We start from the raw sequence: 22783 nt of genomic DNA, 5'->3' as shown, positions 1-22783 counted from the left end.
AACCCACCAGACTAAGATTGGTTTCAGGACAACTTAAAAGTGTCAGTATAGATTTTAAGATGTAATTGATAAAAAAGAATTTTACTAAAAGTACATTGGATATTTAAAACTGTTTTAGAACCAAATGTGGAAGCCAAATGATTCAGATATTAACAGCTATACATAGAATTTACTAGAAATGATGTCATTTTCACCATTAGTCATCCATTCTCAACACTCCAACACTTTGCTCATTTTGAATGATATAGATAAACATGATAAACACTTCATACATTATTTTGTCACCCAAACACTTCGAGAACAGAGACCATGGTTTTCAATTTTAAAACCCCTTTTATTACATTCAGTGCCATGCTCTGTACACAACAGGAACTCAGATATTGCTTACCACATGACTTCAGCACAAACAGACTAGTTTCAGTATAATTTCTCTTAGTGATAATCTGATAGGTAAAAAGGGAACATTAATTCAACATTAATTTGTTCAACAAATATTTACTGATAGTCCAATTTATACCAGCCCTATGCTAAGTAGAGGAACCAGGAAGATAGAGACCCATTATGTGCCCTTTGTCAATTCGCCCCCACCTTTAGACCATGGACCCTTCAGGGTTTTTGAAATGACAGGTCATATTTAGGACCTTGACAGGAAGTGGCTGCACATGTCTATTCTACTATATTTTAAATGTATGTTGATGCTGTAGGGACTAGTATGCATATTTCCTTAAAAGCAATATTAATTCATATTAGTTATTATTGGTAATTGTGTCTTTTCTCAATCAGCAGGTACTGATAGGGAATTTAAACAAAGTTTATACATTAAAATATTTATAGATGTTTGGAGACACTGGAAACTTCTGATGTGAAAATTTTAAAGTTTTAAGAAAATAGAAAGCTTAATAAAAGCGAAGAAAGCATTGTGGAAAAAAGAGACCCTTTTTGGAATCTTGAAGGAGTTACTAGCACCTCTAACCTGTACACCAGGTACAAGGATATTTCCCATGTTTGCAAAGGACATAAAATGTAATTGTTACTATTTATACAAAGAGGATCATTACAAACCATCACATTTACAGTGAGTACAAACATTGATCAGGAACCAATTTTTGTCATTAAGCTGGGACTTGTCAAGATTTGCTTTCCAAGGACCTTAATCCATAAAGAATAGATTCCCTCACCAGTGAAGTATTAGGCCAAGAGCCTGAAAGGGCTGTTACATGCTTAACAATTCTTTAAAGTCTCCTATTTTATCTTAAAAATTCATGTGGACTTTACATTGTTCCATATTTGCTTATTTTTAAAAAATGTGATCTTAATATTTGTATCCTCAAAATTTTCTACAAAATTCAATGTTCAAGGAACATATGCCCCCTTTAAAAAGCAGGGCTATAAAAGATGTTTCCCACATATACATAACAAAACATGACTTTTAAATGGATTTATTACACTGATAGGAAAATGGAAGCAACACCAAGGTGTCCCCCTGAGAATGTGGAAACTGTAAGCTAATCTTTTGAGTATTAAACTACAAACAATTGATCAGAGCAGAAGTAAGCACATACAGGTAGAACGGAGCCTAGGTAAGCTCAACTGAAACAATGTTGAAGGGAATGACATCTAACGGAGTTGCCAATCAGAAGCTAATGTGGAGAAGTAACTACTGGCAGAGAATATCTATCATCTTCCAGGGGAAGAGGGTACCCTGGTCCACAAACATGAATATCAGCAGGACTATCTCCATAAGGAGATGGATGCATGAGGCAACTTGCTTCCCTTGCTCAGAATCCATGCTCACCAAGTGAACCGGCTGTTCATAATTTGACTTCTCAAGAAGATTTGCCTAAAGGGAGAGAATGATTGATAGTTACATTTCTCATTTTGAATTAAAATATTGATAGTTTTAAAAAATATCAGTTACTGTGAGCTTGGTTAATGTGATTTTGCCATGAAACAGTTCTATTTTTCATGTGCTGACAAATGTCTGTAAGCTTCTACTCCGGACCTTTCAGACCCTGGACATATCAAATTTGCTAAGGTGATGCCACTAGTAAGAGTGGCCATTTGGCCTTCCCCTGGTAAAAATTCTGCTATCCCCAAAGGTCTGTGCTCATGCTGTTCAATATGTTAGCCACTAGCCACATGTGGGGATTGGGCACTCAAAATGTGGCTAATTTGAATTTAGATGTGCTAGTAAGTATAAAATACACACTAGATTTTTTAAAAAGTGTAAAAAGATCATTATTTTTAAAATTGACTATAGGTTGAAATAAAATATTTTGGATATAATGGAGTAAAATGTTATTAATTCCATCTATTTCTTTTTTTTTTTTTTTCAAATGTGGCTGCTAGAAAATTGAAAATTACTGAAGTGGCTTCCATTATATTTCCACTGGACAAATCACTCTTTAATACAAATGCCAAATATGTTTGACTTTAAAGTTTGCACCATGTCCCTTATAACAAAGGAACATAGAACTAGGAAGATGTAGGAAAGGCCCAGTGGTATCATTCTTACATTAATATGAGTGGCTATTTCTTACTACCTTCCTTTAAAAAGGCCAAGAGGTAATGTCTTATGCAGTTCCTAACTATGGGTACAAAAGGCTGTGGAGTCAAGAGCCGGATCATAGCTGACCTCTACCATGTTACTAGTCAAGACTCTGAGCAAACTATGTAACCAGGCCTCAGCATGCACACTAGTAATGTGCAGATAATAGTAGATAACCCCATAGGATGGTGCTGGCACATAGCTCTGACTGAATTAACATCTGATGAATGAACCCAAGAGCCAAACAGCTAACCCTGGCTTCCTAGTAATTTAGCATTGTGATTTCCAAAGGATTGAGTTATAAGGTAAATCTCAAAGATAAAAATGTGAAAAGATAGGTTTTTATTCATCAAAAGTTAACAGCAACAGGCACGTATTAAAATGAGTATGGCAAAGCCTTTTACAAATGGCTTTACACTCAAGCTTTCTCCCAAGAAAATGGCTGTTGCAACAAACTGTAAACATAATAAACAGTCTTTTACAGTAACAAGGGAAATACAAATGAACTAAAAGAAAGCACCGGTTTCTCTTAAAACTAGATTACAGTTGTGCTTACTATACATAAAACAATTTTAAAACAAATTACAAAAGTGGAATGTTTTAAGTTTAAAATTAGTCCTTAAATTTTGTCCTAGAAAACATCTGTTCACATCAAAAGGCCCATCAAAGGGTAACGTTTCATCAAAGGGAGGGACAAGAAAACAATGCACTTTTTTCAAATCAAAACGAGAAGTTTGGTCACTTAGCTTTGTGCATAGTTTAAGGCAACTGGAGCAATCTGTTACAGCTTACCTACCTCCCCCTCCCCCAAGTGTGGCTGCTCATTATGTCACATTCTAAAATAATAAATAAAAGCTTACATTTCCAATCCTTTCCCACATGGATGAACATAACACATGCACGGTCATACATGCACAAACATGCACGCAAACACACATCCACACATTCACACACAACATACCTCTCACTCACTGCAGCGAAAGGGACTTTAGTACCCTGGATCTGAAGGACACACTTCCCCATCCCACTTTATTTCAGATTGGCAAATACCCTGAGCTGATTATGGTGTTTTAAACATTCCACCTTTTTCTTGCATGTGCAGGTCAAGTGTACAGTAGTGAAAACAACATGCAATGTCTTCACTGCAGAATCATAACACAGCTAGGACATTGGCGTTCCTCCCCTCCCACCCCAAATTAAAAACTAACAGTTAAAAAAAACTGCATTGCCAAACAGCACTGGAGTAGAAGCTTGGCGGTACTCTATGATAAATGCACTGGAATAAATGCTCAGCTTCCAGTGCACAAAATAAAATACAGCAAACAGGAGGCTTTGGTGGCATCCAAAGAAGAAAAAAGGCAAACAGGGGGAAGAGCTGCAGTCTAAAGTTTGATCTTTAAATTTTTTTTTTTTTTTTTTTTAGTGGTTCCTTCACAATCATGCTCCAAAGCAATTTAGAACCAATATTTTCAGAGTTGATTTGTAAACACTGAGTCTTGCCAGAGGCAGCAGAGGCTGGGCACTTCACATTTCCTTTTTCTCAGAGAGAACTTAGTGGAAGGTACAGATACACAATGTTGCATCAGACTGGTTGAATTCCAAGAGATTGCTGCTGAAAGATTCAGTTCAAGTTTCATGTTTGAAGAGTAAATGCTTTGAAAAATGCGTGGCACACTGAGAAACTTCTTTTTTTACTCTTTTCGGGTTCTCCTGCTGGGCTTTGCATATTCAAGGTTTCACACAAAAGCCAAAAGCATATTGCTGTATGTTCAGGTCTTATAATTAAAAAGTGGGTTCAAATGATCCAACTTAGGAAATCTTGGAAATAAATAATGCTGGCATCATTCACTTGGAAACCTTGGCAGTCAAGAGTAAGTTCTCTCACCTCAAGACCCCGTTTCACATTACTAAAAACCTCCGGGAGGCAGTCTGTCCCACTGGTTCAGGGTTTATGATAACCGGTTTTCCTGAGGTAATAACTTTGAGTTCAACTCAAATGCAGCATCGGCATCCTCACTGCTGGACTGCTCTCTCTGCAGCCCCTTCCAGCTGGCCTTATTCAGTCCCACATGTCCAAGCATTGTCTGGGATAGCCTTGTGTCTGAAAACCTGGCCCATTCTGTAAATAACGGCTCCACTAGGTAAGTCATAAAACCTTGAAAAATAAGAGAAAACAGCTATTAACGAATGCTCGCAATTTAGAGATCTAGATGACATTAACCTTCTTAAATCCTATTCCAATACTACCTAAATCTTTTCAAAAATTCTAAATATGTGTGTTCATGTATAATTTACACATCTTCTCTGAAGACTCTATTCCTTAAAAAACTCGATGGAACTTTACCTAAAGGTAAACTGGTAAACATTAAGTCTTTCCTGATTATGTCTCTCAGTTGAACAACCACATCTTAATATTTATGCAAACATGCACTGGCCACATGGACTCTGAGGATACTAGGACAACACAACTCAAAGTTTAGTTCGCAGTGAGACAACTGGAAGCCAAGATGGGGTGTCTCCTCCAGGAGGTGGGTGCCAAGGCCAGAACTGGAACTGGTGAACTCACTGCTTTACCCCTCAGGGACAGAAACCTCTCTTGATAATAACTGGACAATTTGTCTAATTAACTTTAGAACTAAAACTCAGAAGAAGAATTAATCAGCTTAAAGATAACAGGGGAGATTAACTTTTAAAAATTATTGCAGTGAACACCAAAAGTGCGCCAGGGTCCTATTTAATAAATAAATCGTACAATTGATGGAGCTTAATTCATAGAAAAGGAGAACAAGTCATTTCAGAATTGTTTGTATCTGTAGGTTATACAATACTCTACTGCACATCATATCTGATTTCATACAAAGTACTATCTCACTTAGTCCAAAGAAGCCTCCTAGGAAATAGCTTATCAATCAAATCAAAACATACACATTATCTTCCTAAAATTCTGACCTGTTAATAAAGTGAGAAATAAACAGAGCACACTAGTACACAGTATTTCTGAGTCTTCACATTTAAGAGTTTTCTTGAAGTAAAATATGTGGACCACAGATGGATCTCACTGAAATTAAAGGAATTATCCCAAACTATTTTTAATTAGGAAAATCCTATATGGTCTTATAGTTGATATTTTTTTTAAGTGTACATAATTATAGTAACTGAACAGTTATGATGATCTGCAATAAACTTTCTTTTATTGATTCATTCCCTCCACATAATACTAACTGAGATTCTACTGTCAGGCAGGCACTGTTCCATCCAGGGTGGCTGGGGATACAGTAGTGAACAAAACACAACATCTCTACCCTCAAGGAGCTTATGTTCTGGTGAGGAGAAAGAGATAACAGAGAAGAATGTCATTAATACAGCCCAAGAACAGAGCAGCTTTTGGCAGCTATCCTCTAGCCACCATGTCCTGCTGAGTCAGGCCTTTACAGTTAATCACCAACAGTTGAGGGCTTGTACCCAAATGTAGAACCTTATTATTGTAGGTGTTTACACGATTCATTTTATGTGATTCTTGCCATTGTTACAATAGGTTGAGATAAAAATACACAGGCCAGGGATGTGGGCACAGGCATGCAGCTGCCTCTCAGAGGTACACTCTGTCAATTGGGACCCTTCAAGCACAGCTACCTCTATCTGTACAAATTTCACAGGGTGCTTTGCCAAATACCTCACTCTTACCCAGGAACTATTCAGCAAAACTAACAACAAAGAAAATTATATTTGTTACACATGACTCACACTTACTAATCCTAAGCAGGCTCCAGGTAATCACTATTAAGATTTGATATCACAAAGACACATTTGAAGCCCTACACCTACAGCTTGTTAACTATTAGTGGGCAAACTATCTGAAAATGGCGGACTGGCAGTATTCGACTCCTAGGGTGGCTGCGAGGAGTCAGCAGATGTCCACTCTCCTCATCACATCATTTATCTTATCCCTGGTCCTCCGACAACCCATTCTAGAACTGCCCAACACTGACCAGACCTGCACTTTGAGATGAACAATTTGAGGAGTCTAGCTTCTGCACTCTTAGAAAATTGTGAATTTCTTAACCTCATTTGCAAGTTCTATTAACCTATTAAGACCCAAGTTTTTAATTCTGTGAGTATTTCAATGAAATTGACCCAGGTGCATTTAGATAGGTTGGAGCTCATAATCTACAACTTATATATTATATTAATAATAAAAATTACATAGTCATATAATTATGTACTATATTTAAGATTTTTATACATTTTTCTACATCTAGAACAATGGGAAAATGAGTTTAAAATAGCGAGTCATTTTCTCAGGCAAAAAGACATTTATTTAAAAGAGCTAGAGTAAGTTTACTACTCATTCACTCATCTTCAATTCCCTTTTGCCCATATTTCATCCATTGTTTTGTATTTGAAAATTATCCTACTTGACAATCAAGACAGAGCAGATCTATTTCTTAACTGTATTATCCATCTGCTAACTTCCGCACTCCAGGCCAGTCTGGGCTTTCCCAGAGGTTCCGCATCCCTATGCACTCCTACAGGTCTGACCACTCTCTGTCACAGCTTCTCTACCTGTCCCTCTGCAGTCAAGCCATTCACTACCCATTTTCTTCCACATGTGAATCCTTTACAATTACAACATAATAATTACATTTTTGAATTTCTGATTCTACAGCATGATCCTCCTTTTGCAGTATTATGCCACAGAATTCTTCTACCTTCTCAATTTCTAGAAACCTTATTTTTTTTTTGAAGTTCAACCTAATGCTCAAAAGGCCCTACTCAATCAATACCATCTACCAAAATTACATTCTTACCTCAATACCTTCTTGAGCTACTTGTCTCCACCATTCCCTACTTTACAATCAAACCCCAAAACACTCAATGCCAGGCTATCATTCCTCTGTTCTTCTACAAGCCACAATGCTTCAATCACAGAATATTTCACTGTGTTCTACTACAGTTAGTAGTTCATTCAACAAACAGTTCTCCACAGCCTCCTATGTGTAGGTAAAGTGCCAGGCTTTAGGAATACTCAACCAAGGGCAAGGCAAGGTGTGAGCAATAGTGTAAGCACTTGGTGCCTGGAAGAGGACCACCTAACACTGCCTGCAGAGTGAAAAGCACATACTGGAGGAGGCATCATGTGAGCTGGGTCTTCAAGAAAAAGGACTCATGGGATGCAGACAACAAAGAATGGAAGGGCACAGAGGGTGAAAGAGTCCTAACAAGAGAAAACAAGAATAAGATTTCTTAAATTATTTTAAAAACTAGAAATGAGCACAATTTCAATATAGATTATATATTTTGAATAATTTCTCTTCTTGACAAAATTAAAATGACATTTTTTTCAAACCAGCTATATTTAAATGTATATAGTTACCAATCTGGATGTTGGCAATAGATTCAGTCTGACGATCACAAAGTGGACTCACACTCAAATGATACTTTTTTTCTACATCTCCTAAAAATTAAAAAAGGAATTATTAAGATGGAACACATCTATTGGCTAAATATATAATTAATGTCTGCATCATTCCTATAAGTACCTTAGAAAAATATATTTAACCCTCATGAGGACAACTTCTCAATTAGTTTCCTTTTCTTTTTTTTTTTCTTTTAGACAGAGGTTTATTTAGGAAAGAAAAGGCACATTAAAGGGATAATGCAGGCCATCTCCAGGGGGGGAGACAGCTTGATTATTTTTTAAACTTTAAGTTATTCATACATAGAAAAGGTTGCTGGGTTGATATTTAAATGAAAGAAGTAGAAAACCTTCACTAATGTACCCTCAAGACTATAATTCTATCAGCATTTTAGTTTAAAACAGTTTTTAAAAGGGTGTAGCATAAAATGGAGACCCCTGGGCTCTGACTTTGAATCACATTCAACAACAACAAAAAAAGTCTTACATGTTTACACGGACATGCCTTCCACATACAATAAGGAATGGAGCAAATTCAGAGAAATCTTTCTGTACAATAAAATTTCCAGCCTACACTATGTATATTCATAAATGCATAAATATATGTATATATGATAATTCCAAAAGAAGACTACTAATTTTCAAAACAGATTCTCAATTTGCACTATGTGCACATTATACTGGCTGTATGCACATCTATGAATTATTGTTAAAAATATCAAGAGGCTCTTATAAGTGCTGAGTTCTTATTTTATTCATGCAATGCTAAAACATGGACTGAATAATTTATTAGTCAATACTATAACTTGCCTTGGTGGAAGAATTCTTCTGTTACTTTTTCACTCCATTGTTTGCTTAATTCCCAGGTCCGACAAGGGTTACAGATATCAGCACATTTCAAAGCCATCTAGCAAACAAAATGTTAAATTTGTGGTGAGAAAAAAAACATAAGATCTCAACTGTACTAAGTTTAAACATACCCTAACAATGGGAAAAAGAACACTTAAAAAAGAAAAAGAGGCCAGATTCGGTGACATGTGCCTGGAATCCCAGTGATTTGGAAGGCTGAGGCAGGAGGATTACAAATTCAAGGCCAGCCTTAGAAACTTAGCGACACCCTCTCTAAAAATAAAATATAAAAAGACCTGGCAATGTAGCTCAGTAGTAAAATTGCCCTGGGTCCAATCCCAAGTAGCAAACAAACAAACAAACAAAAAAAAAAAAAAAAAAAGAAAAGAATAGAAGAGAAAAAGAAAAAGAGCTAGAGTATAGCTCAATTGTACAACACATTAAAGTTTAACATGCATCAGATGCTGGGTTCAATCCCCAGAACAAACTAAAAAGAAAAAAGAAGAAAAAATATATATATATTTTGTTGTTGTTGTTGGTTTTGTTGTTATTTTTCAATGGCACATTATAATTATACATAATAGCAGAATTAATTATGCCATATTTGTACATGTCCACAACATAATTTGATCATGGTATTCTGATCTTGCAGACATTTTCTTCTCATCAGAATTCTTGAGTATAAAAACACCAGGCTCGGGGGCCATGGTTATGGCTAGAGCACTTGCCTAGCATGCATGAAGCACTAGGTTTGATCCCCAGTGCTATATAAAAATATAAACAAATAAAATAAAGGTATTGTGTCCATCTACAACTTTTAAAAAAGCAAAAAAACAACAACAACAACAAAAAAAACAGGCTCATGGTGCCTTTCCAGGCAGCAGATCTGCCAGTGCTTTCCTGGAAAGTGTATACTGACTAAGGAAACACCTTAGCTGTCTCTCCAGATTAACTACCCTGAAAAAACATTCTAGAATATTTTATTTTTATTGTAATAGTAACATAATTTACCCTAGAAATAGAACCTTTCCAACCCTCATTTTACCTGTAAAACCAAATGCCTATGTCTGGCATCTTCTAGGCACAAGTCACCTCTATCCAAATGGGACCTAAACAATGACAGGTACTCATTCTGACGACTGATATCTGTGGCCAGTATCAAAGCACCTATCTGAGTCTCCATTTGTTGCCTGTAATTAAATAAACATAAGAAGAAAGTATAAGACTTTTAGTTAAATAATTATTCTTAATTTTTCCCCTTAAGCAAAGCTTTACAGAGTCCTAAGATATTCAAACTGCCATCCAACTTAAAAATTTTATCTACAAAAAAAGTATTTTAAAAAATTCATTTAAAGACTATTAAAACAATCAAAACTAAAACCAAGGGAGTTTGTAAGAAAATGCCAACATACAAACAGTCCAAAAAAGTGCCTTTATTTTTGCTAACCAAGGTAGAATTATTTGCTTTAAAAAAGTGAATATAGCATTGGTATGGTATTTGAGAAAATCCTTTTCTAGGGTTTCTTTGCTGGAAAATTCTTGTGCTGAGGATAAACAACTTTGGGTTCTCTTTGGTGCCTGAGATTTGAAAGGCAGAAGAAAGATTCAAATGGAGAGAATACTAGACCATTCAACAAATGACCACCTCAGGCATTCTGACGAATATGCCTAAGGAAATTCTGAGGATACCACTAAAAAATTAATTAAGTTTAAATTTGACTATATATTCAAAGTCAAATTCAAGAATTAATCAAATATTTGTATATGAATATTCAAATTTCTGGAAGAAAAAGGTGACATGCTAATAGAAATAGCAAATATAAAATATTAAAATCACCTCATGTCAAGTAACTAGAGTAATACACTGAAAAATCCCTTCCCTTTGTTCTAATGCAAGTATATCTTTGTTTAATGGTCAGCAAACAGCTGACAAATACATTAAAACACTCATAAAATTGACTAATAAGTAAAATAAACCCTAAATGAACAAAATGTAAAAGGATACTATCAACAGTTTTCCTCATTTTCAGTTTATTTTTATTAAACCTAAAGAAATCAACAAAGTTAATCATCAAATGCTAAAGAAGATAAAAGGTAAACAATGAGGCAAATATATTAATCTGTCTTAATAAAAACATCCCCAAAGTTAGATAAATAAATACTGTACAGTTTAAGCAATTTTTATATTTGTGCTACAGCAAGAAACAGTTTACTTACCAGAAGTATTGTCATACTCCAAATGGTAACCATGAATAGATTTAAAAAAATAAAAAATAAAGTCCAGCTTTTTCCTTATAGTCATTACATAAAACAGTTTTTTAAGAAAACAGTTTTAAATTATAAAAGGAAAAAGGTAAATGAGTGTAAATTTTAATACTCAAGCATACACCCTGACACTTCACCACTTTTCTTGATGGATGGTACATGGTTTTCTGAAGTGCATCTTCTCTATGTGCAGCATCAGTAAAACCTTTTTATTTTCACTACTTTCATGTCTGTTTGTGAACTATATCATGGCAGTTCACCACCACCATGTTGAACTTATTTACATTGATACTTTTAATAGTCCTTTTAATGTCCTGCCTAACATTAAATTATTTTTCTAAAATATTATTTTCTTTTAATAATAAAATAAATATTATTTATTTTAATAGCTCTAAAAGTGACTTTAGAATTATGCTCTTGAGGACACAGTTTCATTCTTTCCTTCTCAGCAATTTTGAAAACTTCCTGAGACAGACTGTAATGAATCTACTTGTTATATAGAAAAATTACTTTCTACATAATTTGCCTTTACACCTAGACTTTAAGGTTTTATTCAGCTGAGCATACAGTGGAAATATGTAAGACCTATTTAAGTAGTAACCTATGACTGAGCCCTTTTGTATCTGGAGTAAATGTTCTAATACTCAAATTCATAGAATGGTCTTTCATAAAAATAAATAGCCACTAAAATATCACTGACTGAATATATAGTACAGGATTAAATATTTGAAATTTTGATAAATATATTTTTAAATAAGATAATTTATCCATTTAGTTTAACAAAAACTGAAAACTATAGAACACCTGGACATAATAACATTAATTTCAAAACTTAGTAGATTTATTTGCCAACTTAATTTCCATAGTTAATAACAAATTAAATTTGTCTTAATCCAACCTACCTTCTTTCTAATGGCAAATGTGAGAATAAACCGGATTCTCTCAATAAGCCCACTGCAGATCTCCAGTGGTGATTTTCCAGTACTGAGGTATTCTACAAAAAGTATGTTTCTTAGTTACTTAATGGTAAGTCTCTTTCTAAACAAAGAATTATTTGTCAGTAATATTAATCTGGTCAAAATTCTAGCATTCATTGAGAATTTATTTTTGCTACTTTCATTTCTTCAAAATATGAAACATTTATTCTAAAATGCAAAAAATCAGACTTTGATGATAAAACTGCACTAACCTTGTATAAAGTTGCCAAGTAATGGTTAGTTTTAATAAGGAAAGGTTGATTAACACCTGGATGATCCAGATCATGAGTGGCGGCTGCAATTAAGCTCAGCAAGATATCCCAAGGAGTTACAGAATTGGCAAGCTAAAGTGTGACAAAAGAATAATTAATCATATATTTGAAGTAAACTCTACACCACTAGAGTAGTTTTGAATTAGCAGTCAGTGGTAGTGTTCACAGTCTTTCCCCACTTCATGTCATTTTTTTTCAGGCAGACTATTCATTAATGCCACCAACACCTGCCAGGTACTACCTTATCAGGATACTATGGCAGGTGTGATATAACAGTGTCCCATGGAGTTTACAGAGCTTATCTTTATACTGCTTCATTTTTAACACACTTACCTAAAATGATAGCTGAAGTATAAACCATTTTTTTTTTAATGGTTTTTGAAAACTGACAAACACAGGTGTGTGTATTTTCATTATTGGAGCTATTACAAAATAGAAGACCTAAAATTTCCAGAGTGTTTATCTATCAATAAATTGATCACTGGATTTCAATAATGTAATTTAAATGCAAGGTTATTCCTGTAGTCCTAATATTTAAGGAAGCTACTGAGGAATCATGCAGGCAGAAGTCTAGGTCAAGTGCGTAATAAAATTCTCTCCTGATGGATGTATACATTCAGAACAAGGTACACACAAAGTCAAGTCACACAAGAGGGAAATCTGTAAACTGGCACTTATAGTTTTATCTTCAATAATCATTACCAAACTTATTTGATACAATAAAACAATCTACAACAAAAAAGTCTAATATTAGCTGACTGAAATTCAACAATTAAATTAGTCATTTATTGAGTCTAGCATCTGCTCTCATGAACTCCCTCTTTTTCTGGCAAAATTCTACTTATCCTTATCCTATAAGGCCCAACTCCACTGACCCACCCTCCAGCCACTTCCTCAGCAAAGGACTGGTTTGTGCTCCTGTAGCACTTCACAGGGCTGACCATCCTTGTGGTTTTCATGTTAGGTTCTGACATGCTCCACAACTAAAATTTCAAAGGTCAAAATTCATTTCTTATATACATTCTTTGTCATCAGCAATGTACTCTGTACTCAGTGCAAGAATAATGTGCACATGATACATTCCACTTTGTGTTTGTGGAATTGTATGTATTTGTATGACACCAAAAAGATGATGTCTACTAGAGATAAGAGTCCTAAGTATAGAAAAGAAATCAGAGTTGAGAGAGAGATTTAGGAATCATCACCTGTAGATGTAACTGAGAGCCATATGAGCCCATGAATGACATCTACCCCAGAATCTTCCTAGTAGTGCCCCTACCATTACTTCAAAACAGTTCTCTCCCCTTATTCTGGCTAGATGTGAGGAGGAAAACAGCTAAATCAGTTTGTGCCAGTTGAACTGAGAACACAGCCAGCCATCTGATCTTTCATGTCCCATTTTTTTTTTACTATATGTATCATGACTTTTTAATATCATCTTTATTATGGTATAACTTCCATGCAGTAATAAAATATATACATTTTATGCATACAGTTTTGACACATGTATACTCTCAACTATCCCAATTTTTTTTTTAATTTTTTTTAAATTTTTTTTTTAATATTTATTTTTTAGTTTTCGGCGGATACAACATCTTTGTTTTGCATGTGGTGCTGAGGATCGAACCCGGGCCGCACGCATGCCAGGCGAGCGTGCTACCACTTGAGCCACATCCCCAGCCCCAATCCCAATTTTTAAATTAAAAATTTTAAAAGGCCAAGCTGAAACCTTTCTTTGAGAACTTTGTGGGAGAAATTACTCAATGAACTCTATAAAAGCCAAAGCTTTGATTAAGGACATAGAATCACTGAGCCCTCAATGCAGCAACTGCCTTCTCCCGTACTACAATTCACACTTAAAAACATACATACATCATTTCTCCCTTTAGTATTTACATTTTGTCTTCAAGACTGAACTTACATGGACTACAAAGAATTTTGTTCCAACTGAGCCTGATATCCTTGAATTATTGACAATGTTAATAATCATGGTTGTCACTGTGGAAGCTGTGATTTCTGCCTCTGTTTTCTATTTTATGTTTAGACTCACTGTTACATATGAGTTTAAATAAATTACTATATTAATTTAGCAATATCTGTGGAAGATTGGTTCTTGGCTGCCAGTGCAGCCAAGTCACAAACTTAGGAAAAAGTATCTGAAAGTAAATTCAAAGCAAATTTCTTACAATTTACACCTAAAGTCAAGATCGACCTCTTACCTTAGGTTCCTTTAAGTAACAGTGCATGGCCTGAGTAACATCTGCAGCATGGACTGCATTATGATAAGGATTTTGACTGTGGTAATCTTCTTGAATCATAACTGCATCAAAGAAAAAAGATCCCAATTGTACTGTAAATGGGTGACATGTAAAAGTACAAAAACTGTGATAATTGTCAGTTATCCACTCATATTTTCCATGGAGCTATCAGCTAAAATTGTCCAGATTTGAAGAGATGATAATCAACTCACAATTCACATGTACTGTCTTTCATCTGAATATGTCTGACTAGATACATTCTGAAAAATATGACATTAGGCCATTTCATTGTTGTGGGAACATCATCGAATGTACCTGCACAACTTTAGTGGCTACAATTCACTTGGGTATATGATCTCCTGGGACCACTGTCATACATACAGTCTGTCACTGACAAAAAGCTGTCACGTGGTGCACAATGGCAAATGTGTTTTAAGTAAAAAATTTTGAGTGGTTTGTTACAGAGCAATAGATAACTGATGAATCTGATAAAAAAATTAAACAAGTTCTCATACAAATCTTATTATTGTTAAATGGGTTAGACTCACCTAAAAATCTACGAAGTTTCATCATATCTAAATGGAAGTACTCAATTAATCCATGAAGACTAAATAAATGAAAGGTTAAACTTACTAGACTATTTCCTAAAAAGAAAGAAGAGATATTACATTAGTAGAAAACATATAAAGTAACATAATTAACACTGCACTTTCCAATTTGGATTTTGAATACAAAACTCAGAAAGTAAGTATCCTCACTCCTACTTTTGGTCTACCTAATTCTTTTTAATTTTACCTGTTATGAACTTCAAATGTAACAATTTTGTTCTACTCTAAGGGGGGAAAAAAAACCTTTCATTGTTTCAGTTTTCTACAACCGAAAAACTGAAAAATAAACCTTTCAGATAGATTATTTTTTTTAAAGTCACCAAAATAATTAGAAAACTTTGATAACTGCCACACATTAAGCCAACTTAACTTCCCAAAGCACCTAAAACATGGTTGCTTTTAACCCCTTCTTCTAATATGTCCTCTATCACCTCGATTTAACTAAAACTGGCTTTCCCTGAGCAAAGGTCTTGGCTGCATCCTTGTTGGGTGAAGGCTATTTATTCTTAGGTACTCAGGGCAAGGCAGATCAGTGACCTCTTCAAGAGCCCCAGGATCAAAACTATACACTCAATCACTTGCCTTCTCCATATTTGCAGCAGAAAATCTAAGAGTTCTTTGCAGGGGGAAATTGGAAAAGTCTGTCTCTAAAGATTCATGGTCAACAATGCCCAGCAATCTTACTGTTTTTCCAGTGAACTGGGAAATGTTTATTTTCAAGACTTTTCTACTCTTCTCAAACTTTCAGCATACTCACTGCCCATCTACTACTCCTCATTCTTCACAGCCTCCTACTTCACAAAAAAACCACAAGCCCTCAAGTTTCCATTTCAGTCAAAAGCAAATCCATCCACACCTCCTCAAGGAAGGTCCCTTTCTAGTTCCATCAGAGACACCTACTATCATGCAAATCAATCAGTGTCTTTCTCCTATATTGTTCCAATAGGCATCAGCATTCAAACCCTCTCTAAATTCCCATTTCTTTCAAACAACAAAGAATCTGGGCTTCTCTCAGCTCCTCTATCGTCTACACAGCCAAGTCTTCATCCTCAACTTCCACTCCTTTATCACTGAATGACAAGAGTCATATCAAGTACAGAAATCACATTTGGAAAACGTACTATCCTTATCATGATTAGTTTTCCCTTCCATGCTATAGCTCTCCATTTTTTTATCTTTTATTATATCTATCAAAGTTTTAGAGACTTCTTCTAAAGGATATATATATATATATATATATATATATATATTAAATAGACTATGTTTTAAAGGGGTATGATGTCAGAAATTACTGCCAACTGCTAACCTTCAGATAACAACATGTACAGTATTCTAATATTCTTTGAAGAAGTTTATGATTCTCACTAAGATGTAAAAAAGATTAACTAGTTCCAAATTGAAATTTTATAGTATTAATATTTAAGAAGGATAATAAAGGACTAGTTAACTGAATTTGTAATCCAAAACAGACTAAATACAATTGTCAATAGAAATCATAGCTGAGAAAAAAAGCAAATTAACTGGAGCAATATTTGCCATGAGCAACATTAGAAAGGATGTGGTGAGTCAGAGATTCCTTTTCACGAGTACCTGGCATATCACCTTCACATGGAAAGAGGAAAAAAAAAATTAAACCTTTTACTTTTAGAATGGATTCAAGTCCTAATAACACCCTACTGGAACAAACACAAATCCACATGATTTGGAAACATTTGTGAAAAAGTGAGTTTTATTCCCTCAGTTACTGCTGGAATAACCAAGTTTTCTTCAATTATGTACATAGATATTTTAGAATGGTATATTCATTCTGTGTATTCAGGTTATCATACAGTTCTCCCAAATCATTGTCCAAATCTAACAAAACAAATCACCAATTTCTAGGGTCTAGAATAAGTTTTATAAAAGCTAGGACCTAAGGGAGAAATATCTTCTTCTGGAATTCAGGCAAACAATGGTAAGAGACACACACAATATCCTCCACTAAGAACTTTCCCGGAATCTGTCAAGAACAAATCAATTCAAGTATACTTCCCATATCAAACTGAAAACCTGCATGCATACTTCTTCCCTTTTTCAGTTCAAAAAACACTGAGTATTTTAATACGGTGAATGAGAATACAAGTCAATAAAACATTTCAAAACAAGACATGCTTAGTTGTATTAAACAACAACAAAAAAAAACACACAGGAGAACTTTTTTTTTAAAATGGAAAGGAAAATAAACATTTTCTTGAAAAAGAAAACTGTAATTATAGAAAAGCTATCTCATAAAAATATACCAAAAGATGGAACTGCCTAAGGTTTAGTGGCCCTCGGATTTTTAGAAAGTGATCCTCCAGAGTCAGTGCCACAACACAGGCTGGCACATAGTGTCCTTAGGAACCAGGAAACTCTCTGGGGCAGCAAGCTATATCTTGCTCCCACAGCATCACTTCACTCTCATCCCTGTAAAAGGAGCATCAAGTATATCTAGCAGACAGTAACTATTTTCCTCCTTGGAGCAGACAGCTGGGGACCATTTGTCTTGGCATGAATCACTGAGTTTTGCCTCCTACTCCTCCCTGTCCTCTTCCTAGTATCATCTGGGGAATTACCAGAGTAAGAAATACAAGAAAACACCGGATCAATAAGCAAGAAGGGGAAACTATACACTTGGATACCAAGAATACATATCCGGAATTAGTTTCAGGGTAAATGGTGTTTAAAGGAAATCCATTATGATTGCATAATGCAAGTTGATGAAATTCCTTCTGACCATTTGTTCAATAACATCTCTTTAAGTAGAGAATTTCTATAACTTTTAGGTAGCTGTAATTGACCGTGTGCATCACCTCCTATAAAACAAAGGTGGCTAACCATGGGCAGATTATACTAACCCCTCATGATCTGGAATCAGCACTAACAAGCAGCCATTCAACCACCTTCTCCACAATTACAGATGAAGTTACGTAATCAAAGCAAAGGTAAAGTGCTAAGTTAACTAATACAGATTGGAGGCTATCACTTCTGACCACCCTACACAATGCCAAGCTCACTTCTACTTGCATCCCTGAGTCCCTGTTGAGGACTTCTAAAAATAAAATTTAGAAGTGAACAATCAACCATTTCAATGAATGACAGGCATCTCAGCAGCCTAATAATAGACTATGAGCTGACAGGTTATATAAGGCTAAACCTTAAAGGTGTTTCATTTGTATTTATTTGATATAATAACTTGACATAGTAACTAAAGAAATATTTGTATTGAGTTATGAAAGGAAAATATTCCCGATCTAGAAGGAGGTAGTCACCTGATATCTCACTACCTGTGTTTTCAAGAAAGCCCAGGGGAAGACCAACTGTTAGTGACATTCGAGCCTTTCTAGCACTAACTGCCAAGGTGGGGGCAGGGAGAGCAATAGGACACCTAATCACCAAAGGGCAAAGGAGAGGTGGAAGAAAAACAGACAGGGAAGAAAAATAAAAAGGGAAGTGGAAGGTGACTTTGCTGATAAAGGCAAACCTCACTGTCTTGACCATTTTGCCAAGCATAAGTCCACTCTATTTCCTGCCTACAATGTGTAAACAAAGCAAAAGGTGCGCAGAGAGGTACTTTCTGTACCCATGGCATACAGCCTAGAGAAATAATGGGGTGATGCTATAAGGCCCACATTGATGCTCAAGATAAAGCTGTGTTTATTTGTCCACTTTATATATTGGCTTCTTATGAAAGGAGCTTCACCCCAAAGTGAAATAAGCAAAAGCAGGTGATTTCAAAGGACAGCAGCAAGCCACATATTTATTTTGTCATTACAGTCAGTCAGAACTGACTTCCTTTCCATGTACTTTCTACTTTGCTTCATTTTATTAAAAAGCTATTTAGAAAAAAAGGGGAAAAAGCTAGAGGAACTGCATATACCACGATGAATTACACGAAAATATTTATCCTAAATAAAAGATATTCCCAAAGGGAATCCAGTTTGGGTTCCCAAAGAAAATAGTGAATCATGGCATCTCCAACCCAAACAAAACTAAACCAAACTCTGGAGTGGGTGGGGCAGATCAGATCACCTATAAGCATCTTATTCAAATCACTTTTACTCCATAGAGAGTCCAATACATTCTCCTAAGCTACAAACTCTTCCTATCCCACCGTGAGAGGCAGTGCCAGAGGGAACCATTGCTGCTGACTGTAACATGACATGTCTGTCTCTCAAGAACACAGAGAAAGCAAGCCTGGGAACCACGGCACTTCAGGAAAGGATGCATCTCAAATGGTAGCCAAGCCACCAATCACCTGGGATACACAGGGATACAGCACCAGAAGAGGTCACTATAAATAGCCACAATCTAAAAGAAACCAAAAAGGGAAAATTGAGCCCATAATGAGATAATAAGGCTTACTGTGGGTAATTAAAAATAGCTGCAATAACTGCCAACTGGCTGCATCATCATGATGATGAGTTTTGATTACTGCTTAGGGTAATAATAAAAGCACAGAATTGTGAGATTGTCAACATTTAGAGAAGTCACTAAAAAAAAACAAACAAACAACAACAACAAAAAAAAAACACAAAACGATGCTCCCTCTGCCAGCAGAGGGCTCATAACCTGAGTCAATGAAAGTAACAGCCCACCAGGGGCTGCACCATTAATGCAGTAATCTAGAGGCTACATTAACTTGAGTAAGTCAAATTCTTCACTTACCATTTGTTAGTCTATCAAATAGAAAGATATCAAAATTCCAATTTCCAACTTTTTCCAGCATACACTGAAATGAAAACCAAACATTCCTACTGTAATTTAATTTTAATAACATTCTCTGTCTTTTGTAGATAGTCCATAGAGAAGTTAATGAAAATGGAAAGTGACTGATTTACTTCAAGAAATACCAAGTATCATTCTTCTTTCGGCTCCAAAAAAATGTCCAAAGATATAAACTCAATTTGAAAAATAAAATCATTATTTTGTTTTTCAATTAATGAATATACTGGTAGACAGGTCTTAGTCATTCAACTTATTCCTATAGTCCCACAAAATTTCAAGAATTCTAAAATAATTTAAATATCACAGAAGTGTGATTTATATGTTGCATGAACTAAAAACTAGATTTTTAAAAATCTAGTAAAACTGAATTAAAATGGCTACCTTAACACTGACACCCACTACAAGTAGGCATTATTTTCCATCCTCAGTCTATAGATGGGAAAACAGGTAAAACTTAGCATTAATATGCTCAGCTAGAAAGTGAAAGAGATGGGATCTTAGTCTGGTTCTGGAACTCAGGCACCTGACATTAATACTATACCAAACATAAATTATCTATTATTCATGTTTTTAAAAACATTACCAACTTAAGGGACATTTATTATCTTTAAAAAGCATTTTAGAGCTATTAATAGAACTTACTACATGAAATTTTATGATGATGTGTACTTTAGCCAACCAAGTAAATCTCATAAAGATCCTCAAAAAACAAATATTTTTATACCATAAATTCTTGGGCACTCTTTTTTATTGGTAGTGCCTGGGATAAAACTCAAGGCTTTGCATATCTTTTGTTCTCAGCCCACATCACATATTCTTTTTTTTTTTTTTTTAAGAGACACAAATGGTACCTTGATTTCATCATTACACAACATATACAGGTATTGAATTGTTATACTGTACCTCATAAACATGTACAAATGTGTGTCAATTAAAAACAAGCATTCAATTTAAAAAATTCTATCTGACAACATTTTTGGTCTCTGCCAGTAAAGTGGCAGTAGTAAAAAATATCGAACATTCGCAAACTTGTGTGTCATCCTTGCCCAGGGTCTGTGCTAATCTTCTCTGCATCGTTCCAGTTTTAGGTATGTGTGCTGCCGAAAGGAGCACTAAACCACATACTCTCAACCTGAACATCTTGTGGACTTTTTCAAGAACAAGATTTTATTCTATTTCCAGAAATTAAGTGTTATATACATTGTGTATAAACTGACAGAAGCAATACTAAGATAGTACTAATAGAGTTTGTTAAAATTATGATGGTACTGATATAAGCAATAATACACAGATCACATTCTCATTTTATAAAGCCAAGCTTGTAAACTTTTCAAAATGTAAAAAAAGTATAAGCAGTTTCCACTGATTTCTTTCATCAAAAAAGCAAATGTTTTTCACATTAATGTGATTGTTACGAAGGTACCCCAAAATTTACAAAATCTAAAAAAAAAATAGTTTATAAAATTTGGCCTATAAAACTAAGTCAAACAATAATTTAAAATACACTAAAATTCAAGATTATTTAAAATCCTCATTTGGTCAAGAATAAGTTCATTTAACTTCAATCTGAATTATGACATCAGCTCTAAATACATAAAAATGAAGCAAATAAAGCTCACTTCATTGGATTTAGCTAAGAAATGTCTAACTCCTCAAAATCTCTCTCTCTTTGGTACTGGGAATTGAACCCAGAGGTGCTTAATTACCGAGTTACATCTCCAGCCCCTTCTATTTTTTTTTTTTTTTTTAATTCTGAGACAAGGGTCTCTCTAAATTGCTGAGGTTGGCATCAAACATCCGATCTTCCTGCCTTAACCTCCTGTGCCACTGAGATTACAGGTGTGTGCCACAACACCCAGCCAAAAATCTGTTGGCTGAAAGACACTATGCAAAACACATTTGAAAATCATGAAACCTAACTTCTTGTGCTAGGTTACCCCTACCCAGCTGGGTGAATTCAGACAACTCCTTTATGTTCTCTATGCTTTTCCTTATCAATAATCTCAAATATTCAGGTAATCTCTAATTGAATTATTATACTGTACCTCATAAACATGTACAAATGTGTCAATTAAAAACAAGTATTCAATTTAAAAAATTCTATCTGACAACGTTTTTGGTCTCTGCCAGTAAAGTGGCAATAATAAAAAACATCGAACATTCACAAACTTGAATGTTCTTCCCCGCATTAAGATTTGGTACAATCTTATAGTTTAATGTTCTATTGACCTACTTATTACTTATTACTGAATGTTGTGATAAATGGAAATATTTTCACTCTTTTAGTTAGTTCAGAAATTTCCCTTGCTCTGTCATCCCTAATTACAGAACAAAAAATTGCTGTGAAGAAAAAAAAAATCTGAAAAATTGGCTCAATTGCTTTTTGCAGACAGAAATAAGGATCTACAAATCAGTACTGTATGGGGAAAAAAAGGCCTCAGTAGACATGTCAAGCAATTATTGAGAAAGCTGTACACACCTTGGCTTGTCCATTATAATCATCATCTAAAATGTTTAGAGAACTGGAAGCAGTAGTACCACGGAAAAAGCGTGAGGATCTGAGATACCGCTGGAAACTTAGTAACCGCCTAATATTCCTTGCAGAGACAGACACTTCAAATTCAGATTGAGCTGAAATAAAAGGAGCAAAAGGTAAGAAGAGCAACTCAAATTTGTACATATGCTACATTTACAACACTCCTAGTTACACACAAGTATTTTTAAAAATTTATTAATCATTATGCCACATTTCTAGGAGAGAAGAGGTATTTTATTTCTATTTTCAATTGAAAAACTAAGAATGAAAAAGTAAATGGCCAATTCTGGCAGGATTTAGAAAAGAGG

At 34.9% G+C, this 22783-nt stretch overlaps 1 protein-coding gene and 1 non-coding gene across 10 annotated transcripts in view; both read right to left on the bottom strand.

Moving 5' to 3' along the window:
- Nucleotides 1–291: 291 nt before the first annotated feature.
- Nucleotides 292–22783, bottom strand: part of Pde7a (phosphodiesterase 7A) — a 105515-nt gene continuing 83023 nt past the window's right edge. For 2 of the 9 annotated variants that reach the window (XR_013088925.1, XR_013088927.2), the window contains exons 4-14: nucleotides 22419–22570; nucleotides 19880–19943; nucleotides 15134–15229; nucleotides 14547–14647; nucleotides 12268–12399; nucleotides 11981–12072; nucleotides 9859–10003; nucleotides 8775–8871; nucleotides 7923–8003; nucleotides 3510–4703; nucleotides 294–1840 (exon numbers count right to left, since the gene is read on the bottom strand). Coding sequence is in view for 2 of the 9 variants with exons in the window: in XM_076835931.1 (XP_076692046.1) it covers nucleotides 4498–4703; nucleotides 7923–8003; nucleotides 8775–8871; nucleotides 9859–10003; nucleotides 11981–12072; nucleotides 12268–12399; nucleotides 14547–14647; nucleotides 15134–15229; nucleotides 19880–19943; nucleotides 22419–22570 (1166 nt within the window). In the remaining 7 variants the exon portion in view is untranslated. Of the gene's footprint in view, nucleotides 1841–2520; nucleotides 4704–5709; nucleotides 5869–7922; nucleotides 8004–8774; nucleotides 8872–9858; nucleotides 10004–11980; nucleotides 12073–12267; nucleotides 12400–14546; nucleotides 14648–15133; nucleotides 15230–19879; nucleotides 19944–22418; nucleotides 22571–22783 lie in introns of those variants that run through there. The other 7 variants (XR_013088922.1, XR_013088923.1, XR_013088921.1 and 4 more) reach the window with 7 other exon arrangements.
- Nucleotides 20945–21052, bottom strand: LOC143382440 (U6 spliceosomal RNA). The gene has a single exon (XR_013088992.1). It is a non-coding gene; the product is annotated as a U6 spliceosomal RNA (small nuclear RNA).

Source organism: Callospermophilus lateralis, chromosome 16, assembly GCF_048772815.1.
Source record: "Callospermophilus lateralis isolate mCalLat2 chromosome 16, mCalLat2.hap1, whole genome shotgun sequence".
Lineage (NCBI taxonomy): Eukaryota > Metazoa > Chordata > Mammalia > Rodentia > Sciuridae > Callospermophilus > Callospermophilus lateralis.
Note: the sequence above shows the minus strand (reverse complement) of the source record. Positions and strands in the feature narration are given on the sequence as shown.